The sequence below is a fragment of the Eutrigla gurnardus genome (assembly GCF_963514095.1).
Source record: "Eutrigla gurnardus genome assembly, chromosome: 5".
In the NCBI taxonomy this organism is placed as follows: domain Eukaryota; kingdom Metazoa; phylum Chordata; class Actinopteri; order Perciformes; family Triglidae; genus Eutrigla; species Eutrigla gurnardus.
In genome coordinates, this window is record NC_139919.1 from 23,438,711 (window position 1) to 23,457,424 (window position 18,714).

Sequence of the window (18,714 nt, forward strand, 5' to 3'; positions counted from 1 at the left end):
GGTTTAGCTGAGGCTTTTTACTCACGAACTTGTAAAAGCAGCTTTTTTGATGATGTTAGAGTCACGAACCAGATGTGCTTGTGTTCTTCATTTCAGGTTTCCTCAAGGTCCTTGAAATCCCCCGAGGAGCGAGACACTTACTAATCCAAGAGCTGAAAGCGACCTCACACACTTTAGGTTTGTGTGGCTTTCTACGTTGTTTTCTGTGAGTTTATGTTGTTAAAGTATGAACTAATGAATAATTCTCACCCACCTGCAGCTGTAAAGAACGTGGCGTCGGGACTGTTCTTCTTGAATGGAGAAAACGAGTACCCAGAATCCCACTCGGTCATAGAAAAGGGCGTGGAGTGGGAATATGAGAACGACAATGACAAGGAGACGCTTCAGACCACCGGTCCTCTCAGACATGGCATTCTGATCATGGTACACATTGAATCGAATCCAATCAAAATAAAAAATTAAAAAATGTTTCACTCAACTATCTAAGGCGTTCACTGGGTTTTGTCTCTGTTTGCAGATGAAATTACACGGAGATGAGGAGGTGAATTTGTCTTATAAGTACATGATGAACATGGACAGTGACTCTGCCATCCAGAACAACATGCTGGTAGAGGACAGCGCCTATGAGTGGGCTCCGAAGAGATGGTCCTACTGCTCCAAGCCCTGTGGTGGAGGTACATAAAAAAATACTGTGCAGTATAACTCCTATCTTTGTGTTTCTGATGCTCACGTTTGGAACATTCCCCATGCTCTCTTGCTGCAGGGAAGCAGTACCTGCGATACGGCTGCAGAAGAAAAGTCGACAGTAAGATGGTCCACAAGAGCTTCTGTAACAAATCCAACATGAAACCTAGAGGTGACACCAGAGACTGCAACCAGAAGCCCTGCCCTCCACCCATGTATGCATTGTATTATAACTTGAGGTGTTTTTCCAGCAGGCCTTATATTCCCTTCTCTGTCGTTGTTAACTTTGATGACCCTATTTCTCTCTTTCCTCCAGCTGGGTGACCGGGGAGTGGCAGAACTGCAGCAAGCCATGTGGAAAGACGGGGATGCAGATTCGCTCGGTCAGCTGCGTCCAGCCATCCGACGACAACACCACGCGCTCCATCCACAACAAACACTGCAACGACGACCGGCCCGAAACTCGCACATCCTGCAACCGACACCCGTGCCCCACCCAGTGGCGAGTCGGACCGTGGTCGCAGGTACGAACATCGGTCAAAGGGAATCAAAGCGGGGGAATAAAGTTTGGCCCGTTTGGCTTTTTGTCAGGGGAAATACTTGATGTTTTTGTGTTGAAGCCCAACAGCTGTTTTTTACATCTCATGTTTTAAATATCTGACTTCCTCAGACTCTGAGAAACAGTAAACCAGGATAATGTTTTTTTTTTCAAATACTTTATATGCCTTTATACTGCTTTACATTTTGTGAAGCGGTTCCAGTGTTATAACGTCCTTGTCGGTGATGGTGTCCTGTGTCTCCAGTGCTCAGTGACATGTGGTAACGGGACCCAGCAGAGGCAGGCTCTATGCCACACCAGGGACAACACCATCGGCCTGTGTCTGGACAGTAAGCCTGACACCATCAGAGTGTGTCGCCTGGATCCATGTGCAAGTGAGTGTTAAGTACTACGTGGAAGTAACTCGTTCATTTATTTAACCACATTTGTGTTGAGAAATTCAAGTTAGTCATTATTTTTGGGCCAATATTCCTGTCTCCAATGTCCAATGAGGGACAAACTCTAGAATCAGAGCAATTTATTTGGAGGAGTTTTGTGTTTTCCTCAGGCTTTGCCCTGTTTTTTTTTAGCAATATTAGCAGAATTACTTGTAATAAACTGGAACCACCATGAATACAAAGAAAATCAGTCACTCATATCAGTGTCGATCACAATAACCATGCAGAGAAGTTCCTATTACACTCTTACTAATGCGTCCCTCTCCGGTCTTTTCTCTGCAGAGGGCTCATCAGACCTCAACAAGAACGGCAACATCCTGATCCAGTGGCTGTCTCGCCCCAACCCCAACTTCCCCAAGATCTCCTCACGTAAAACCTCCCTCTATAGTTCCCAGCCCGGCCTCCACAGCGGCAGCCGCAGCTGCATGTCTGTCCTCTGCTGGGCCCTGCCCATCTCTGTCCTCCTGTCTCTGCAGGGCCGGCCCCGGCTGACCCCCTGACCTTCCCCCAACGGCCCGTGCCTGTGCCCGCGCCCGTGAGCGAGCGGCAAAGCTTTCACTTCTCTTTTGGGGGGAGGGGGGGACGTTGCCTCTCTCTCTCTGTGTCTGAGACGGCTCTGACTGGGGGGGAGGTCTCTGGCTCCTGTGTACGCTAGTTGGTTCTCTCTTGCTCTGTCTCTCTCTCTCTATCTCTCTCTCTCCTTTGTGGAGCATTGTGTTGTAACCGCTAGCCAGTCGAAAACTCAAAAGATTAACAAAAAATTTGATGTGAAAAGGATTTCGATGTGGCGAGGCCAACAGGTTTTCGTGGGCACCTCCCGAAGGCGTGTCGAAGAGCCGTTCACGTGCGAGGGGACCCCCCCTTTTGCACTTGGCGGCCATGTTTTGCGCGAGCTAGCTGCGTGTTGTCATGGGTTACCACTCCCGAGATGCAGCTGCGCTTTTTTCTTTTTGTAGCGCACTGTCATTGTAGGGAGGAACAGGTGTGAAAATAAGCAGAAAATGGTATATATATCTATATAGAAAAAAAAGTTATAAAAAAAAATATGAAAGCTTTATTGTGAATGTGATCTTGTCACAATGAGGACATCTTTGCTAAAGTGCTCATCTGACATCCTGGTTCCATTCGAGGATGAGAATGGCGTCTCATTCTACGTTCCATTCTCAGATTGACAGGAACTCAGCACAGGGACAGGAAGTGACTTAAGTAAACCTTCTGATTTTTGGGGGAGGGAACTGTGAGGTGAAGAATCTTGAAGAAAGGCTAATTTAAAAAAAAAAAAAAAAAAAACACACACACACACACACAGGGTAGTCTGACCGCTTGAGGTTGCTTCCCATTTCACCTCATCATCAGCCATCCTCTCTTTGACTGTTATACTAAAGTTCAATAAATGCAGCTTATTTGTGCTTGCAGACTTTAAACAAATACATCTATAAATATATTTGTATTTATATATACCTATAAATCTAAATCTATATGAGTAACAATAATATTAATAATGTTTTACCATGAATAAGCTGTAGCTTATTTGCCTAAAACCTTTGGACTGCTATTGATCGCTTAGATCCTTGACTGTTATGTGTATTTTTTTATTGATTTTACATGAATACAGATGAATATTTAATAAGGGTAAAGTGTTTCGGGGGAAGGGGTTAGACCTATATTATGCAGGACTTGGTCAGTTAGTTGCCTCTCCATTCTCTCAGATGGATCAGTGGTTTACTGTCGCTTCTTGTTTTCTTTCAGGATAGGATCCCGTTTTGTCATGCACATTTGCATCCATAGCCTGTGTGTGTGTATGTGTGTGTGTGTGTGTGTGTGTGTGTGTGTGTGTGTGTGTGTCTTGTTTAGCTGAGCGAGTTCATGACTGACGAGATGTCGACGAAAGCGTGTCTGTCCGTTTGTGTGTGTGTGCATGCGTACGTGTGTCGGCGAGCTTCATCATTCGGGCTTTTACACATCGCGATATCAGATACAGAAATACCTCATAAACTTTGATTTGAGAGCGTCCGATGATCTCATTTTATGTTTGATGAACATTATCCACATGAACAATGCCTTATCTTGGATTGAATGTAATGGCATTTATCTGTGAAAGAGATGGCTTTACTCATTCAAAGTTTCACTCGGAATAGAGGCAGCTTCAAACCAACTTAACAAACTCACACCCGCCAACCATCGAACCTACCAAGGTGACGTTGGACCAATGTCCGACTACTGGGAAGGGTTTACAAAGGGCCTAGGGTATCGACACATATGGCATCTAGAAAAAAAAAAACACTTCAGACTTGTCATTGTATTGTGATCACATATTTCTGTTGTGACTATGTAGCGAGCTATCCAAGGTTTCCTTCTGCTGGAGTTGGACTGTATGAGACCAAGCCAGACCTAGCAGTACGACTGTATATAACATTGGTGTTGACTGTATTTAATAATGTTCATGACTGTTATCTTCTTCTATAATATTCTATACTATGGGTAACTGTTTTGTGGCTTCACTGGCCTGCTGCGTGGGGCTGGCTAACGTTTGGCTAACGTTGAAGAAACATTCAGATGGACTACGTGCACTGCGTCTATATGCACTTTGATTTATCAGGGAAAATTTTATTAATGTTTTGTAAATGTTTCATATGACACTTAATGTGCCATTCCAGTTTTTACATCATCATGGAAAATTCTGTATTTCATTTGAACGGCAAATATCATTTATGTACTTCATGTTTTGTTTTATTCAATCAGTAAACAGATTGACTGGTTGATTTGATTTCCAAGTAATGAAGTGTTTTACCAAAGTGACTGTGAACTTGTAACTTTCGATACAGTTGAATTATTTTTCTTAAGAAAAGAATATATCTATATATTGAGCAGGGGGGGGCGTACATCTCATTGTTTCAGTTACTGTCATTCTCAACAGCAAAGTTGTATCAATAAAAATGTTTTAAAAAGTGTGATCTTTCTCTCACCAGGAATGTTCAGTGGTTAGATCATTTGTATGAGAAAATGTCAAACATTGCCAGGAGAAGATGTTTCTTTTTACTGGCATGGTACTAAAAGCGTTAAAGTCGAGTGGTAGAGGATCGAGCATGAGCAAGAAGAAGTCAAAATTAGAAATACTCAAGACTGGCGACCCTTCTTTTTCCATTTCCGTTGCTCTGGACTAATCTCATGACTGCTCTTGATGTTCGGGTTTTTATCCTCTTCCTTCCTGCATCCTCTTCTAATGGTCTGGCTTTACTACTGTACACAGTGTGGAACCAACACATGTCTGCATGTACTGCATAAACAAACATACACACAAACACTACCGCTAATGTAACCGTCTAATTGTTGCACATTCTGTCACCTACTTCGACGTATCCCAGCAATCATACACATAAACACACATCTTGTCATAATCTGTACCGCTGGCTGCACCCCATCTCAGCCCTCTGTTCTCTCCTCCACAGGCCAGCGTTGTCATGGAGACCGCTCTGTGTTCTGTCGTATGGAGGCTCTGAAGCGCTACTGCTCTCTACCGGAGTTCCAGCGCATGTGCTGCAAATCCTGTAGCAATGTCACCATGGCAGAGCCTCTACCCAACTGGACCTCCACATCCACCCCCGTCACCTCCGTCCTGCCCAGTGTGACAGCTTCTCCACCCACCAATACCCACAGCTCTGCCTTCACCACCATTCAAGCAACCACAGCTGTAATCGCCACCATTTCAGCTTTTACCATGAATTCATGGACCACCACTCATCCTCCGACCTTTACCGCTGCTGTTCCTCCTTCCACCCCGTCCCCACGTAGTGCTACACAAATGATCACCACTCATTCTCCTACCACCAATGTTCCAGTCTTTCCTACTACATTTTCCATGGAAACCACCTCAGGTATTACGTCTCCCAGTGTTACTGCTCATCCCCTACCTCTGCCTGCCCCAGACATAGACATGGACGCAGATCCACAGTTACAGAGCAATACAAATATTCCAGCCACATCTGGTATAATAACCACCACACACATTCCAACATCAAGTCTTACTATGAAAAATCCAACAGAAAGCAGTGGAAGAACACACGCCCCAATACCATCTAAGCCCAAAAAAACTCTGCCAAAGAAAAACCCCAAAAAGGTGATTCCCCCAAAGATCAATCCCAAAACAAAAACAAAAGATACTCCAAAAAAGAAAACCCCATGGAAAAGTCTCCCCAAAAATAGACCAGAAAAAACATCTCCTAAAAGGACCACACCACCAAACTTTGCACCCAAAAATACTACCTCCAAAAACACTACTCCCAAAAACAATACTCCCAAAAAGACTACCTCCAAAAACACTACTCCCAAAATCAATACTCCCAAAAAGACTACCCCCAAAGACACTACTCCCAAAATCAATACTCCCAAAAAGAGTACCTCCAAAAACACTACTCCCAAAATCAATACTCCCAAAAAGACTACCTCTAAAAACACTACTCCCAAAAACAATACTAAATCATACAAAAACAATACTCCACCAAACACTACTCCCAAGAAGATAACTCCCGAAAAGACTTCTCAAATAAACACTACTCCACCAAATACTACTTTATCACACACTACTCCAGAAAAGACTACTCCACCAGTTACTTCTCCACAATACACTACTCCAGAAAAGACTATTCCACCAGTTACTTCTCCACCATACACTACTCCAGAAAAGACTATTCCACCAGTTACTTCTCCACCATACACTACTCCAGAAAAGACTACTCCACCAGTTACTTCTCCACCATACACTACTCCAGAAAAGACTACTCCACCAGTCACTTATCCACCATACACTACTCCAGAAAAGACTACTCCACCATTTACTTCTCCACCATACACTACTCCAGAAAAGACTACTCCACCAGTTACTTATCCACCATACACTACTCCAGAAAAGACTACTCCACCATTTACTTCTCCACCATACACTTCTCCAGAAAAGACTACTCCACCAGTTACTTCTCCACCATACACTACTCCAGAAATATCCACTCCACCAGTTACTTCTCCACCATACACTACTCCAGAAATATCCACTCCACCAGTTACTATTCAACCATACACTACTCCCAAAAAGGCTACTCCACCAAACACTACTAACAAAAAGACTACAAAAACAACCCCAAAATATACTTCCAAAAAGACTCCCCCTGTAAAAACCTCTCGTAAAAAGACTCCTCTGGTGAAAAAGACTCATCTGGTGAAAAAGACTCCTCTGAAAAAATCCAAACCCACATCCAAAAAGGAGACTCCTCCAAAGGCTAATCCCAAAAAGAAAATTCTGCCAAAGACAAAAGTTACTAAGAAAAAACAAACAAAGACAAATCCTCAAATGATCCAGGGTCCCAAAAATGCCACCCGCCAAGAGACAAAGGTTAATCAGAATAAGGTTAAGACTGATCCAGAAAAGGAAACATTGAAAACAGCGCCTTCATATTATACCACAGCACCCACTTCACTTACAAGTCCAGAACAACAGAGAGAGTACTTTTCTTCCACTGTCGCATCCAGCACGAGTGTTTACCACACAGCTGCAGGCATAAGTTTGCCTTCCAGAATCAATGTTACATACATCAATAACAACGCAGCAACTACAGATGCTACTCCACTGTGGTATCATGATGCTTCAACCATAACACACAGCACTTTTGGTGACATAACAACACCGACTGTCGAAGAGGTCAGCATGCCTAGTGGAACCATGCCATATGGTGACGTCACAATGAGCAGCAGCGGTGACGTCACAGTAACCAGTGGGACTATTCTCAGTGGTGATGACATCACAGTGTCCTACAGCAATGTTGGAGTGGTCAGTGACACCATGGTGCTGGACGATGGCCTCACCATGGTGATCCCGACCATCAACAATGAGGATATGACGGACCTTGCTTCCTCACCTTGGCTGGACCTGTCCGAGTACATCCCTGTGAGCATCACTGTTCCCACGACAACCACAGACCCTGACGCAACGTCACCGCCCACCACCATGACCTTGACAGAAAAATCAACCATCAAACCTTTCACCAGAACTCAGCGAAGACCAGAGCAGAACAGTGAGAACAACTCCATAGACATCGTATACAACCGGGTCGTCGGCATAGAAAATGAAATCTCCCAGAACAATCTGATCTCAAAGCGTCGGGTCAACTTTCGAGAGAGAACCAAGAACAAACGCATTCAAGAGCTTCTGGAGGAGAAGAGGAACTTTCTCCTCAGGATGAAGAGAGGCCACGCAGTGTGATGGATCAAGCTTCTCAATTCTCTTATAGAGATGAACGCTTTCTTTACAGACTTTTGTAAGAACTGTTTAAACCCCTCTGAACCACCATGATGCTTCCTATCAGGCCTTGCCACAGGAAAAAAGAACTCTGTCATCGCTAACATGACAATCAGGACCGTTGCTGAGAGAGGATATCGTGGCCAAATGTTTGAACAGTTGCCTTGAATAAAGAAAAGCCCTTTAGAATACAGATTGTAGCAGATTTGAAGCAAATCGCCTCGTCTGTGTCAACACAATAATGAGAAACAGAAGGGATGAAAAGTGTACCAGATTGGCCAAAACTTCACAAATCCAAGCTTTCATCCCCCCAACCCACCCAGTCACAGATTCATCGACGATTTTAGATGAGGTGTCATGCTGTTTATTAAATGGTATTATCCCCACCGGCACCTATAGAGCCATAAAATCTACCAGCTAGAATCTAAATCTCCATTTTTGTGATTGCTTGCACACTTGTTGCAAAATTTGCACACAATGAAATTACTCACTTCTACGTCGAAATGAAACTCATCAAACCTCCCCTTCTTTTTTCAAAATGTCATTGTGTGTATGTGTGTGTGTGTGGGGGGGGGGGGGGTTATCCCAATGATTACAAGAGATTTCATTTTTGCGAGTCTTATGTAAGAAACAGTGTGCAGTGTTTTGTAAGAGGTGTGTGCAGAATTGCAAACAAAATGCAAAACAGACTATGTGTTTGTACTTTTGGTGCCTTTTAATTAAGGCATGGGCACAGAAGTTAAGGTTTTGATGTTTTTGTTTAAGCATTCACATTTGCAAAAAAAACAACCCAGCAAATTACAGCCCAGGACTGCAGCTCATTTCCCTCAGAAACAAAAACATCTCATGCTCTAATGACACATATGTAGGACAAGGCTTGGATTGTGTTGCCTTTTCCGAAGCAAACGCCACGGGGTCTCTCGCCTCTCAGGAAGTTAAAGTATATCATGTTGAGTGACATGATGTGGTGCTCCCTGAATTTTGATGATATGTTTTGATATCTCATTCAGCTAGATGGAAAACCAAAATAAGTGAAGAGAAAAAGAACTATATTGATTTATTTTAGTTTTCAGTCAAGTATGGTGCTTTATTTTTGTCATTGTCAATGTCCCTTGTGAATCATTTATGTACAAAGAAATACAAAAGTATTATAATGAAATAAACCAGCCTGTTTGTATTAACTGTATTTAAATAGAAGCTTTTGGGGGGCAGTTTGTTTTCTTTTCTAAGAGTTTTTATTATTGGTACATTTTAACTTGCAGCAGCTGCAAAAGCATCCATGGATCTTTCTGTACGATATCTGTACATATGAAAAAGAACTTAATGTTTAATATTTATTAAAGTTTAAGTGCCTGTGGTATTTTGCAAACTGTCGGTGTTATGTGTTTTTTATTCCAGTGACATCATCCCGCCCTATCTTTTTGTCACTGCAGCTCCTGCAAGCCTCGATGATATAATTGGATGAGATTGTTGCTTCTAGTTAAGCAACAATCTCATCCAATTATTTGGAGCAAGCTTACACATTTGTCTTCAATCTATATTTAACTCTGAATTGCAAAGAAGTGCAATGTCTGACACATAGAGGGAGGCATAGCACATGTTTCCTGTATTCGTGTTTGTGCTCAAACCACCATGTGAAGCCTGTTGAGTCACTCCATTCGAGCTCTGGCTTATTGACAGCGAAAACCATTTTAATTAGCATTTTCGTTTCATAAGTAACATGTTTGAGAATTAATTCACTTGAGAAGAAATATTTTCCCCGGTTCTCTGAATGAACAGGATTGTTATCTCGTTAACTCAGAGAAACCAGGTCAGATATTTGTTTTTTTTCCCCCCATGAAAACTTCTATAACAACATTTACATGAGGAAGAATGTTTATTTGATTCCCTGTTTACAGTCAGTTGTTTTTCGGTTTTGTCTTCTTTTCCCCTTTGGCCATTTTTCCAAAACTGACTTCATCCTGTTTCTGTAAAGTGACACTCTTGTTACATTCATTCAATTTATTCTACAAAATGGGGTCACCACAGACCCCCGAGGTACACTTTTTTATCATATCGACATCATTCCAAATTTTAATGACTTTGTCAATCAATTTGTTTCTAATGACTTCATATCATTGTTTACAGTTACCGTTTTAATTAGTGCTTTTTTAAACAAACAAAAGAAACAATGTATTGGGGTCACCTAATTCTCCCTCAGCATTTTTAATACCATATGTATAGCATCCCACACTAGTGTGCACTGTCTGTGCTATTCATTTAATGCAAAATTTAAAATGCTTTATTACATAACTAATAATGTTTTGCGTAGAGATAAGCCAACATTTTTACTCTGACAGTGCTTCCTACAGTAGTTTGCTCTCAGGGTCCTGGGCCTGTGTGTGTGTGTGTGGGGGGGGGGGGGGGGGATATGAATGCATCCCACCCTTCAGACATTTCCTCACATCTCCCTGCTGTTCTCCCAGAGTTTCAATTCCCCTAGTTCCCCTCCCACATGATCACATTTCAAACTCCAGCTACTTTATTTTTTAGAAATAAGCTGGTGTCATTGCTGTTTGCGATTGTGGTTTTGAAAGAAAACTTCCACAGCATCGCTGCCGACGGCAAAGAAGGGAATTAAAATGAGTCAGTTGTTTTGAAGGAAAGATGTATAACTGGATATTAGATTTTAATTTTGATCACATGGCACTTTCAGGATGAAATCTTCTGCATACAGTCAGATGTCTAGTGAGTTAAAATAGAAAATTGAATTTCTCAAGGTAATTAGCCTAAAAAAAAAACCCCTATTCAATATTATGAGAATTGATGAAGATATATTTCTGTGAAAAGGAGAGAACTATTCTACAGTAAAATAAAACAAAAAACATCTTTTTGTAATTGCTTGTCAATTTCAGGTATGATTTTCATTTGGAATGGAAGTGTTTTCCCAATGATTGCAAGAGATGTCATGCTTGAAGACGCGTGTCTAACAAGGAGTCTTTTGGCGCCTTTGTTTAAGGCATGGTTAGATACGGTAAAACTTTGATGCCTTTGTCTAAAAACTGCAATAGTTTCGAATAAATGAACTTATTCATCAGTCCGAGAATATATTATTACAATACACACAAACACATCAGGGATCAAGTGGGCTCTGGGTTTGTATTCTGCTGAAAGCCATGAAAAAACAACTCCACAAATTCATAATCTCTTAATCCTACTTATAAAACATCTAGTTTCTTGTAAACGCGCATAAACACACACACACACACACACACACACAGCAACAACAACAAATGCATTCCAGAGTGACTGGTGTTTAATCTTGTGTTAGTTGTTTCTCTCACAAATGTATATCCTGCCATGTTACTCACAATTGAAGCCCTTGTTGATGTCGCGTCTCGTGTTTGTCATTAGCAGAATGCAGTCAGTGTGCTTCCGGAGTCTGTCAAGAGTATAACTGATCAACATGTCTCTGTGTGTGTGTGTGTGTGTGTGTGTGTGTGTGTGTGTGTGTGTGTGTGTGTGTGTGTGTGTGTGTGTGTGTGTGTGTGTGTGTGTGTGTGTGTGTGTGTGTGTGTCTTTAAGGCAAATTTGGAAATTGTGACTAATCCACAGAGACCCATAAAAATGCTATTTAAAGTATTTAATAGGTCGGATGCAAAGAAGATGTGAATGATGGTTAAAATTTGACGTAGGAATCTAAATTCAGATCGCATTCCCAAACAACATGGCAGAAAGCCGAATGAACCAGATTAGCCTTTGCTAGCAATACCAGATTCTGCTAGACAAATAGAACAGAAGTGTGGCCATCTTACTCAGGGCTGCTCTCCATCCCTCGCACCTCCTGTCATTATGTGAAGCGTCCTTGGGTCCCTTGAAAAGCGCTATATAAATTCCATGTTTTATTATAATTATTATTAGCCTTTATACTACAGATATTTTACTGTTGATGCGCGAAGCAGCCATCTTGGACTTTGAGGCGAAAGTTGATGAGGGTCTTCTGACTTTCCGAGGAAGAAATCCAAATTAAGGGGCTGTTGCAGGTGAAGTTTCCGACTTCTGTTGGCAATTTTTCGTTTCTGAAAAGTGCAGCCGATGAGGAAGTCCATTAAACTTGCAATCTTTCTACTGGCCATCAGGGGGCAACTTTACTGGTTGCAAAAACAAGTCCGATTGCATAGAAATCTATGAGAAAATGAGCATATAGATCTCACTTGATGTATTATCTCAGTAAATGTTGTAAACATGAGTTCATGATCTCGATCACTAGTTTCAAGTCTTTCTCAATACAGCATGGTGTTCATTTCATAAATTATGGTCAAATAGATGCTAAAGCAGGGTATGCTATTGGGCGTGGCTACCTTGTTTGTTTGTGTCTGACAACTTTAACCCTTTCCGTGCATGAACATGAATTGTAACACCGTGTATACAGTCGTAGATCTCTCCGTTACTTTCTTGAACTTTGATAAAGGGTGGACTATGTTCACTGACAGTCGGTCTTTTATTTAGAAAAATCACGTCTCAGGAAAATGAGGAAAGAATAAATCTGTCTGTTTTTCTGTTTTGTTCTCCTCTTCCTCATCATCCCTCATTTCTCTCCCCGCGTCTTGGTCGCCTCTCTCACCTCCCTCTTTCTCCTCTGCCTCTGTTTTTCTCTCTCCATCAATACAGTCGGCCAATGGCAGTGCTTGGGCTAAGGAAATGGATGGTGTGTCTATTTTTAGAACCAGGGAAGGAGGGCACACCAAAAGTAAGCTGGGGAGGGAGGGAGGGAAGGAGGGAGGGATGTGCTGTGAAGATAAATCTGCATTCTACTGCTGCCTCTGGTCAGAGACAGTTGGAGCTACAGAGAAGCATCACTGGCTGGAGATGCAGCATCATAAATAGACATTTGAAGAAGAAAAAAAACAGATTCAGCTGCAAATAGGCTGCAGACTGATATTTGAGATTGCAAGAGCAGAGAAAAGAAGAAGAGAGCAACTGGACTTCACAAAGACAAAGGTGAGCGGAAAAGCTGAAAATCCTTACATAATTACTTATAATGCATGAGGTGAAAATAACACAGGGTGCCTATTCTGTGCTTCGGCACAGAGCTGCTGCCGTGGAGCCATTTTTAGCCGTTGTATACTGAAGGTGTGGTCTAAATTTAGCATCGGTTACACCTTGGAAGAAACTGGGAGAGGTTGGCATTTTGGTTTGCCTCGCACTATTTTAGGTATTGAGGTTGAGACAAAAATATATTGTGGGCTACACTCAGGGTTGTAACAATATGGGGTTACATTGCAAAATCTAAGCAGACGCATTCTGTGGCTTTACTCGACCGAAATGGCATTTAAAATTGTCTTCTATTTATGTTACCTCTTAATGCTGCTGGCTGGGATTGTTTGTATTTTGGGTTGTTTACGCTGCAGCTCCAAAGTAAGCAGGGAACGGAGTCTGAAATGGGGAAGAGGAGGAGAGGAAAAGGCTCTTATGTGAATTCATTTGGAGTTACGGGCTTAAATAGATGGTTGTGTTTTGAAATGTAGCAACACAATGATGTCATTGGAAAAGCACATTATTCCGTGAGGTGTAACATCGGGACTGGAAACAAACTGTATGCTTCAAAACATTGTTTTTGATTGTATATTGAATACATAGCACGGAGTATGAATATGTTGCATATCTAATCTCAAAAATTTGGTAGAATGAATAATGGATTGATGGCATATTGATGTGGTGATATAAAATGCTTTCTGGTGAAATCATCATTTCAATCTGAGCAGTAAAGTAAATACTTATGTAAGAATTTACAGTAAAACCACATATCAAGTATCTGTGCTGTATGTTACCAAACATGACGCCTGTCCTCCCCTCTTTCCCTCAGCCATGCGCCCCCGGTCCAGACTGTCCAAGAGAAGCCTCCTGCTGCCCACCATCAGAGAGGGCACCGAGGAGACGTTGAGGGATTTGAACGAGGCCAACACGCTTCACATTGTGGACCACGGCCAGGCTGTCTCCTCGGAGGACTACCTCCTCTCCATCTGCCACCTGGCCCACCCCACCTTCCCCACCAGGGACGTCTCCCCAAACAACAACCCCACGCGGCAGCCGGACGCCGTGCATCACAGGCTGCGGCTGTCGCGGCTCAGTGGGTCCACATCCACCACCGTTAAAGTGCACCAGCAGCAGCAAGAGGAGAAAGACCTGGATGGCGAGTTGATGTTCGGCAACTCTGACCCTCTTGAGTTTCTCTATGGACATCAGAACAACCTCTCGGGAGGTGTGAGGAGGGCATTTGCCGAGGAACGATTTGTAAGGCAACATGGGAGTATATGGGAGGGCCAGGCTCGCTCCAGAGCTCACAGCACCCCCCGCGCTTCAAGTCCAGACCTCCCACGACAACGCAAGAGCAGCTGCCCCGAGTTGCAGGCCAGCACCTCCATTCCACACGTCGCCCCAAATCACAACTTCTCCAGGTCGGAGGCCAGGGGAGGGAGGGGAGCCGAGGGGGTGCGTCCACCCATCAAACAGTCCCTCATCTCCCAGTGGATCTCCGACTGCAGGTCGGCGTGGAGGGAGGCGAGAGTACGAGCCTGCATGCTGCCCGCCATCGCTGAGATCCAGGGTGCAAACGGACAGACATTGTGACAAGATGGTAGAGTCACCACAAAGTTGCCGGTTCAATCACCGCCCCCCCTGCTGTCTGTATGTTGAAGTGCCGCTGAGCGAGACCCTGAACCCCAAGTTGCTTTACAGCAGCCTGCTAAACGGATGGGTTAAAAGCAGAGATCAAATGTCATGTATGTACCTGTATGTATATGATTGTAATGAAGGTTGAGCTTAAGATGACATTCCTCAATAAAATATTGTAATATTTTCTGTCAGCGCATGAGACATTGACGTTAGAGGCCGTTGAGATGCCTACACTTGATGTATGCTGGTGTTCATACAAAATCATAAAAATGGACAAATCTGCAAAATCTTTTTTTTTTTAAATCCTGTTTTGTGAACTAAATATGAATCAATAAAAAAATGTTTTGTACTCTGCAGCAAACAGTCTGATGGGTGTTTTTCTGTGCCATGATCTGTGTTTTCTTGCCTGTGTGGCTCCCTCGAAAATGAATTCCCTTCTCGCCTCTCTGCTGGTGCTTTGTGCCGGTGTCAGGCGCTGGAGTTTCTATGGTAACTGGTGGGATTCTGCTCTGGTAAACACAAGAGTGGAGAAACACAAGCTGGGCAAAGATTACACCGCTGAACACATGAGATGCAGGTCATCTGTGTCTGTACAGCTGTGTGTCGACTGCTGCTGCTGCTGCTTCACGGGAATATGTTTCATTACTGCGATGAAGAGAAGATTATGAATTTTTAGTTCGTAATTTAGTTGGAAAAATAAAAAAAAACACTGGCAATGATATCGGCTCCAGCCCCCCCGTGACCCTGAATACAGGATAAGCGGTAGACAATGGATGGATGGATGGACTGGCAATGATTAAGGAGAACAGTTTCCATCTGCAGGTTCAGAAACAACGCAAAGCAAATCTTTGATGTAGTTTTCAATCTTTAACACCAGAGGGCAGTCTTAGAGAATTCTTCACACAACCCCATCACACATTTTATAACCTTAAATCTCCTTTAAGCAATGGGGGCCATCAAATGCACATTTTATTAAAATGTGACACATTAGAGGTTATGTAAAAGAAAATGTCAATTTACCTACATTTTATTTTTAAAATATTTTTGTTTTTATTTGATTCTGTGTGCTCAAATCATGTCTTTTTCTTGTCATTATTATTGTAAAGGCTCGGCCTCGCAGGCTAAAAAAAACACCCAATTTTATTGCATGTATTTATAAAAGATCATTCATGTTTTCCTTTTTGAACTACATTAACACATATATATACTCGACCATGCTGTGGAGGTTCTCAACCACACAAAGGAACAATCCTGTAAATATCAAACGAAACTGTAGACATTTGACCTGCACCTTCAACTCTTTGTGGTGGAAAGTCTACATTCTGTGCTGAACCGAAAGTCACTGGGAGGAATGAAACTATCACAATTCAAAACTGATGACAGAAAATCTGCTATTTCTGCTGTTCTGAATGCTTTTCATCACTGACAGGCTTATTTGTATATGTTGGTGTCTGCACTCTTTATGGGTTGAGGTAGCCTCTTTATCTAACATGTTATCTTTGATTAGATCTCTGCTGGCTTTTATTGAAATTGTCATATTATTTACTGGGCCCTTTTTCAGCACAATTAGTTCTCATTGTTGATAAGTTAAGTACAAATTGCTGTTTACACTTCTGTACTTTGACATAATTCAATGCAAGAAATGGATCTGTAATGGTTTAAACTTTTACTAAGCAAAGGATCTGAGTACTACTTCTACCATTTTAAATCCAGCTCTCTTTTTCTCCTCTTTTCTTTTACATTTCCCATAATTCACGTTGTATTGCATCACAGCATTTCTGCTGATTATAGACATCATTTTAAAGTGAAATGAGAAGTGCAACCATGCCAGGCTGTATAGTCTGCAGAGGAAGACACTGCTGATGTCATTAGTTCCTGTCGGTTCATGCAGGGTAACATGTGGTACTGGCTTTTTGGTGAAGAGCCAGACTCACAGAACGGAAATGTGAATTATTAAAGATAGTTATGGTTGGTAATTCCCTCGCGGCCCCCAAACTAATAAAATGACCTTTTCCATGAGCCGTTGCTGGTCATACATGTCAGCCATTTTTGTTCCTGTGCCAGTGAGTGTATGAAGGAACAAGCTGTACTTTGCTAATGTGAGCTGGTGCACTCTCCAGTCCCCAATAAGTAGAACCCATGAAATATTAACCGAAAGAAAGTATAAAATATTCAAGATTGCTAAGTGCAGTCTGACTGTCAGAATGAAAATGGAGTTCATTAGAGGTGGCAGAATGTATTTTGTACCAGCTGAGCCAACACGTGATGAATAAATCTACTGTAGTCAACCAGAATAGATCTGGATAGAACGCACATTAATTTTTGTGTGTTGAAAAAGGATGTAAGTTATGTCATGAGCTTTCTTCTGTCGTTTCCGAGAAGTCACACTTGCTGACTGCTGTTGTTTAGTCTGAAGGATACAGAAATATCTGAAAGTCCCTTTTGATTGCTCTTTATTTTCGGGGGAGACTCCTGGGTCTTAAATTAGCTTGGTTTAACAGATTTCCAAAGAAGTCACTCTCGATTTCCCAGATGTAGAAATGTAGCTTGTTGGTACATCAAGCAAAAATATATATTTATTCAAAACCGTTTTTTCAAGTCCAGACTTACAAAATCCCTAAAATGTATTCATATATATATATATATATATATATATATATATATATATATATATATATATATACACTCAACAAAAATATAAACGCAACACTTTTGTTTTTGCTCCCATTTTTCATGAGATGGACTTAAAGATCTAAAATTAATTCCAGATACACAATATTACCATTTCTCTCAAACATTGTTCACAAATCAGTCTAAATGTGTGAGAGTGAGCACTTCTGCTTTGCTGAGATAATCCATCCCACCTCACAGGTGTGCCACATCAAGATGCTGATCTGACATCATGATTAGTGCACAGGTGTGCCTTAGACTGTCCACAATAAAAGGCCACCCTGAAATGTGCATTTTTTTGCTTTATTGGGGGTCTGGGACTCAGAACCAGTCAGTATCTGGTGTGACCACCATTTGCCTCATGCAGTGCAACACATCTTCTTCGCATAGAGTTTATCAGATTGTCAATTGTGGCCTGTGGAATGTTGGTCCACTCCTCTTCAATGGCTGTGCGAAGTTGCTGGATATTAGTGGGAACTGGTACACGCTGTCGTATACGCCGGTCAAGCACATCCCAAACATGCTCAATGGGTGACATGTCCGGTGAGTATGCTGGCCATGCAAGAACTGGGACATTTTCAGCTTCCAAGAATTGTGTACAGATCCTTGCAACATGGGGCCGTGCATTATCTTGCTGAAACATGAGGTGATGTTCATGGATGTATGGCACAACACATTCAAAATGCCATCAATAAAATGCACCTGTGTTCTTCGTCCATAACAGATGCCTGCCCATACCATAACCCCACCACCACCATGGGCCACTCGATCCACAACATTGACATCAGCAAAGCGCTCACCCACACGACGCCACACACGCTGTCTGCCATCTGCCCTGAACAATGTAAATCGAGATTCATCCGTGAAGAGAACACCTCTCCAACGTGCCAGACGCCATCGAATGTGAGCATTTGCCCACTCAAGTCTGTTACGGCAACGAGCTGGAGTCAGGTCAAGACCCCGATGAGGACGACGAGCATGCAGTTGAGCTTCCCTGAGACGGTTTCTGACAGTTTGTGCAGAAATTGTTTGGTTATGCAAACCAATTGTTTCAGCAGCTGTCTGAGTGGCTGGTCTCAGACGATCTTGGAGGTGAACCTGCTGGATGTGGAGGTCCTGGGCTGGTGTGGTTACACGTGGTCTGCGGTTGTGAGGCCGGTTGGATGTACTGCCATATTCTCTGAAACGCCTTTGGAGACGGCTTATGGTGGAGAAATGAACATTCAATGCACGAGCAACAGATCTGGTTGACATTCCTGCTGTCAGCATGCCAATTGCATGCTCCCTCAATGCTTGTGGCATCTGTGGCATTTTGCTGTGAGACAAAACTGCACATTTCAGAGTGGCCTTTTATTGTGGGCAGTATAAGGTACACCTGTGCACTAATCATGATCAGCATCTTGATGTGGCACACCTGTGAG

General features: G+C 42.5%; 2 protein-coding genes across 3 annotated transcripts in view; both read left to right on the plus strand.

Moving 5' to 3' along the window:
• The window catches only part of LOC311014076 (A disintegrin and metalloproteinase with thrombospondin motifs 2-like), a 97,055-nt gene extending 87,712 nt beyond the window's left edge, over positions 1-9,343 (plus strand). For both annotated transcript variants that reach the window (XM_084010448.1, XM_084010449.1), the window contains 8 exons: positions 97-177; positions 260-423; positions 518-674; positions 764-899; positions 1,001-1,208; positions 1,488-1,617; positions 1,963-2,049; positions 5,130-9,343. In XM_084010448.1, coding sequence (XP_083866574.1) covers positions 97-177; positions 260-423; positions 518-674; positions 764-899; positions 1,001-1,208; positions 1,488-1,617; positions 1,963-2,049; positions 5,130-7,933 — 3,767 coding nt within the window. In that variant the 3' untranslated portion in view covers positions 7,934-9,343. The remainder of the gene's footprint in view (positions 1-96; positions 178-259; positions 424-517; positions 675-763; positions 900-1,000; positions 1,209-1,487; positions 1,618-1,962; positions 2,050-5,129) is intronic.
• Positions 9,344-12,810: 3,467 nt separating this feature from the next.
• LOC311014167 (uncharacterized protein) lies at positions 12,811-14,857 on the plus strand. Its single transcript, XM_084010584.1, has 2 exons — positions 12,811-12,949; positions 13,815-14,857. The coding sequence occupies exon 2, from the start codon at positions 13,817-13,819 to the stop codon at positions 14,576-14,578; it is 762 nt and encodes a 253-aa protein (XP_083866710.1). The 5' UTR covers positions 12,811-12,949; positions 13,815-13,816; the 3' UTR covers positions 14,579-14,857.
• The last annotated feature ends 3,857 nt before the right edge of the window (positions 14,858-18,714 follow it).

Coding starts and splice junctions, on each gene's coding strand:
- LOC311014167 (XM_084010584.1), top strand. CDS start 13,817: ATGCGCCCCCGGTCCAGACTGTCCAAGAGAAGCCTCCTGCTGCCCACC.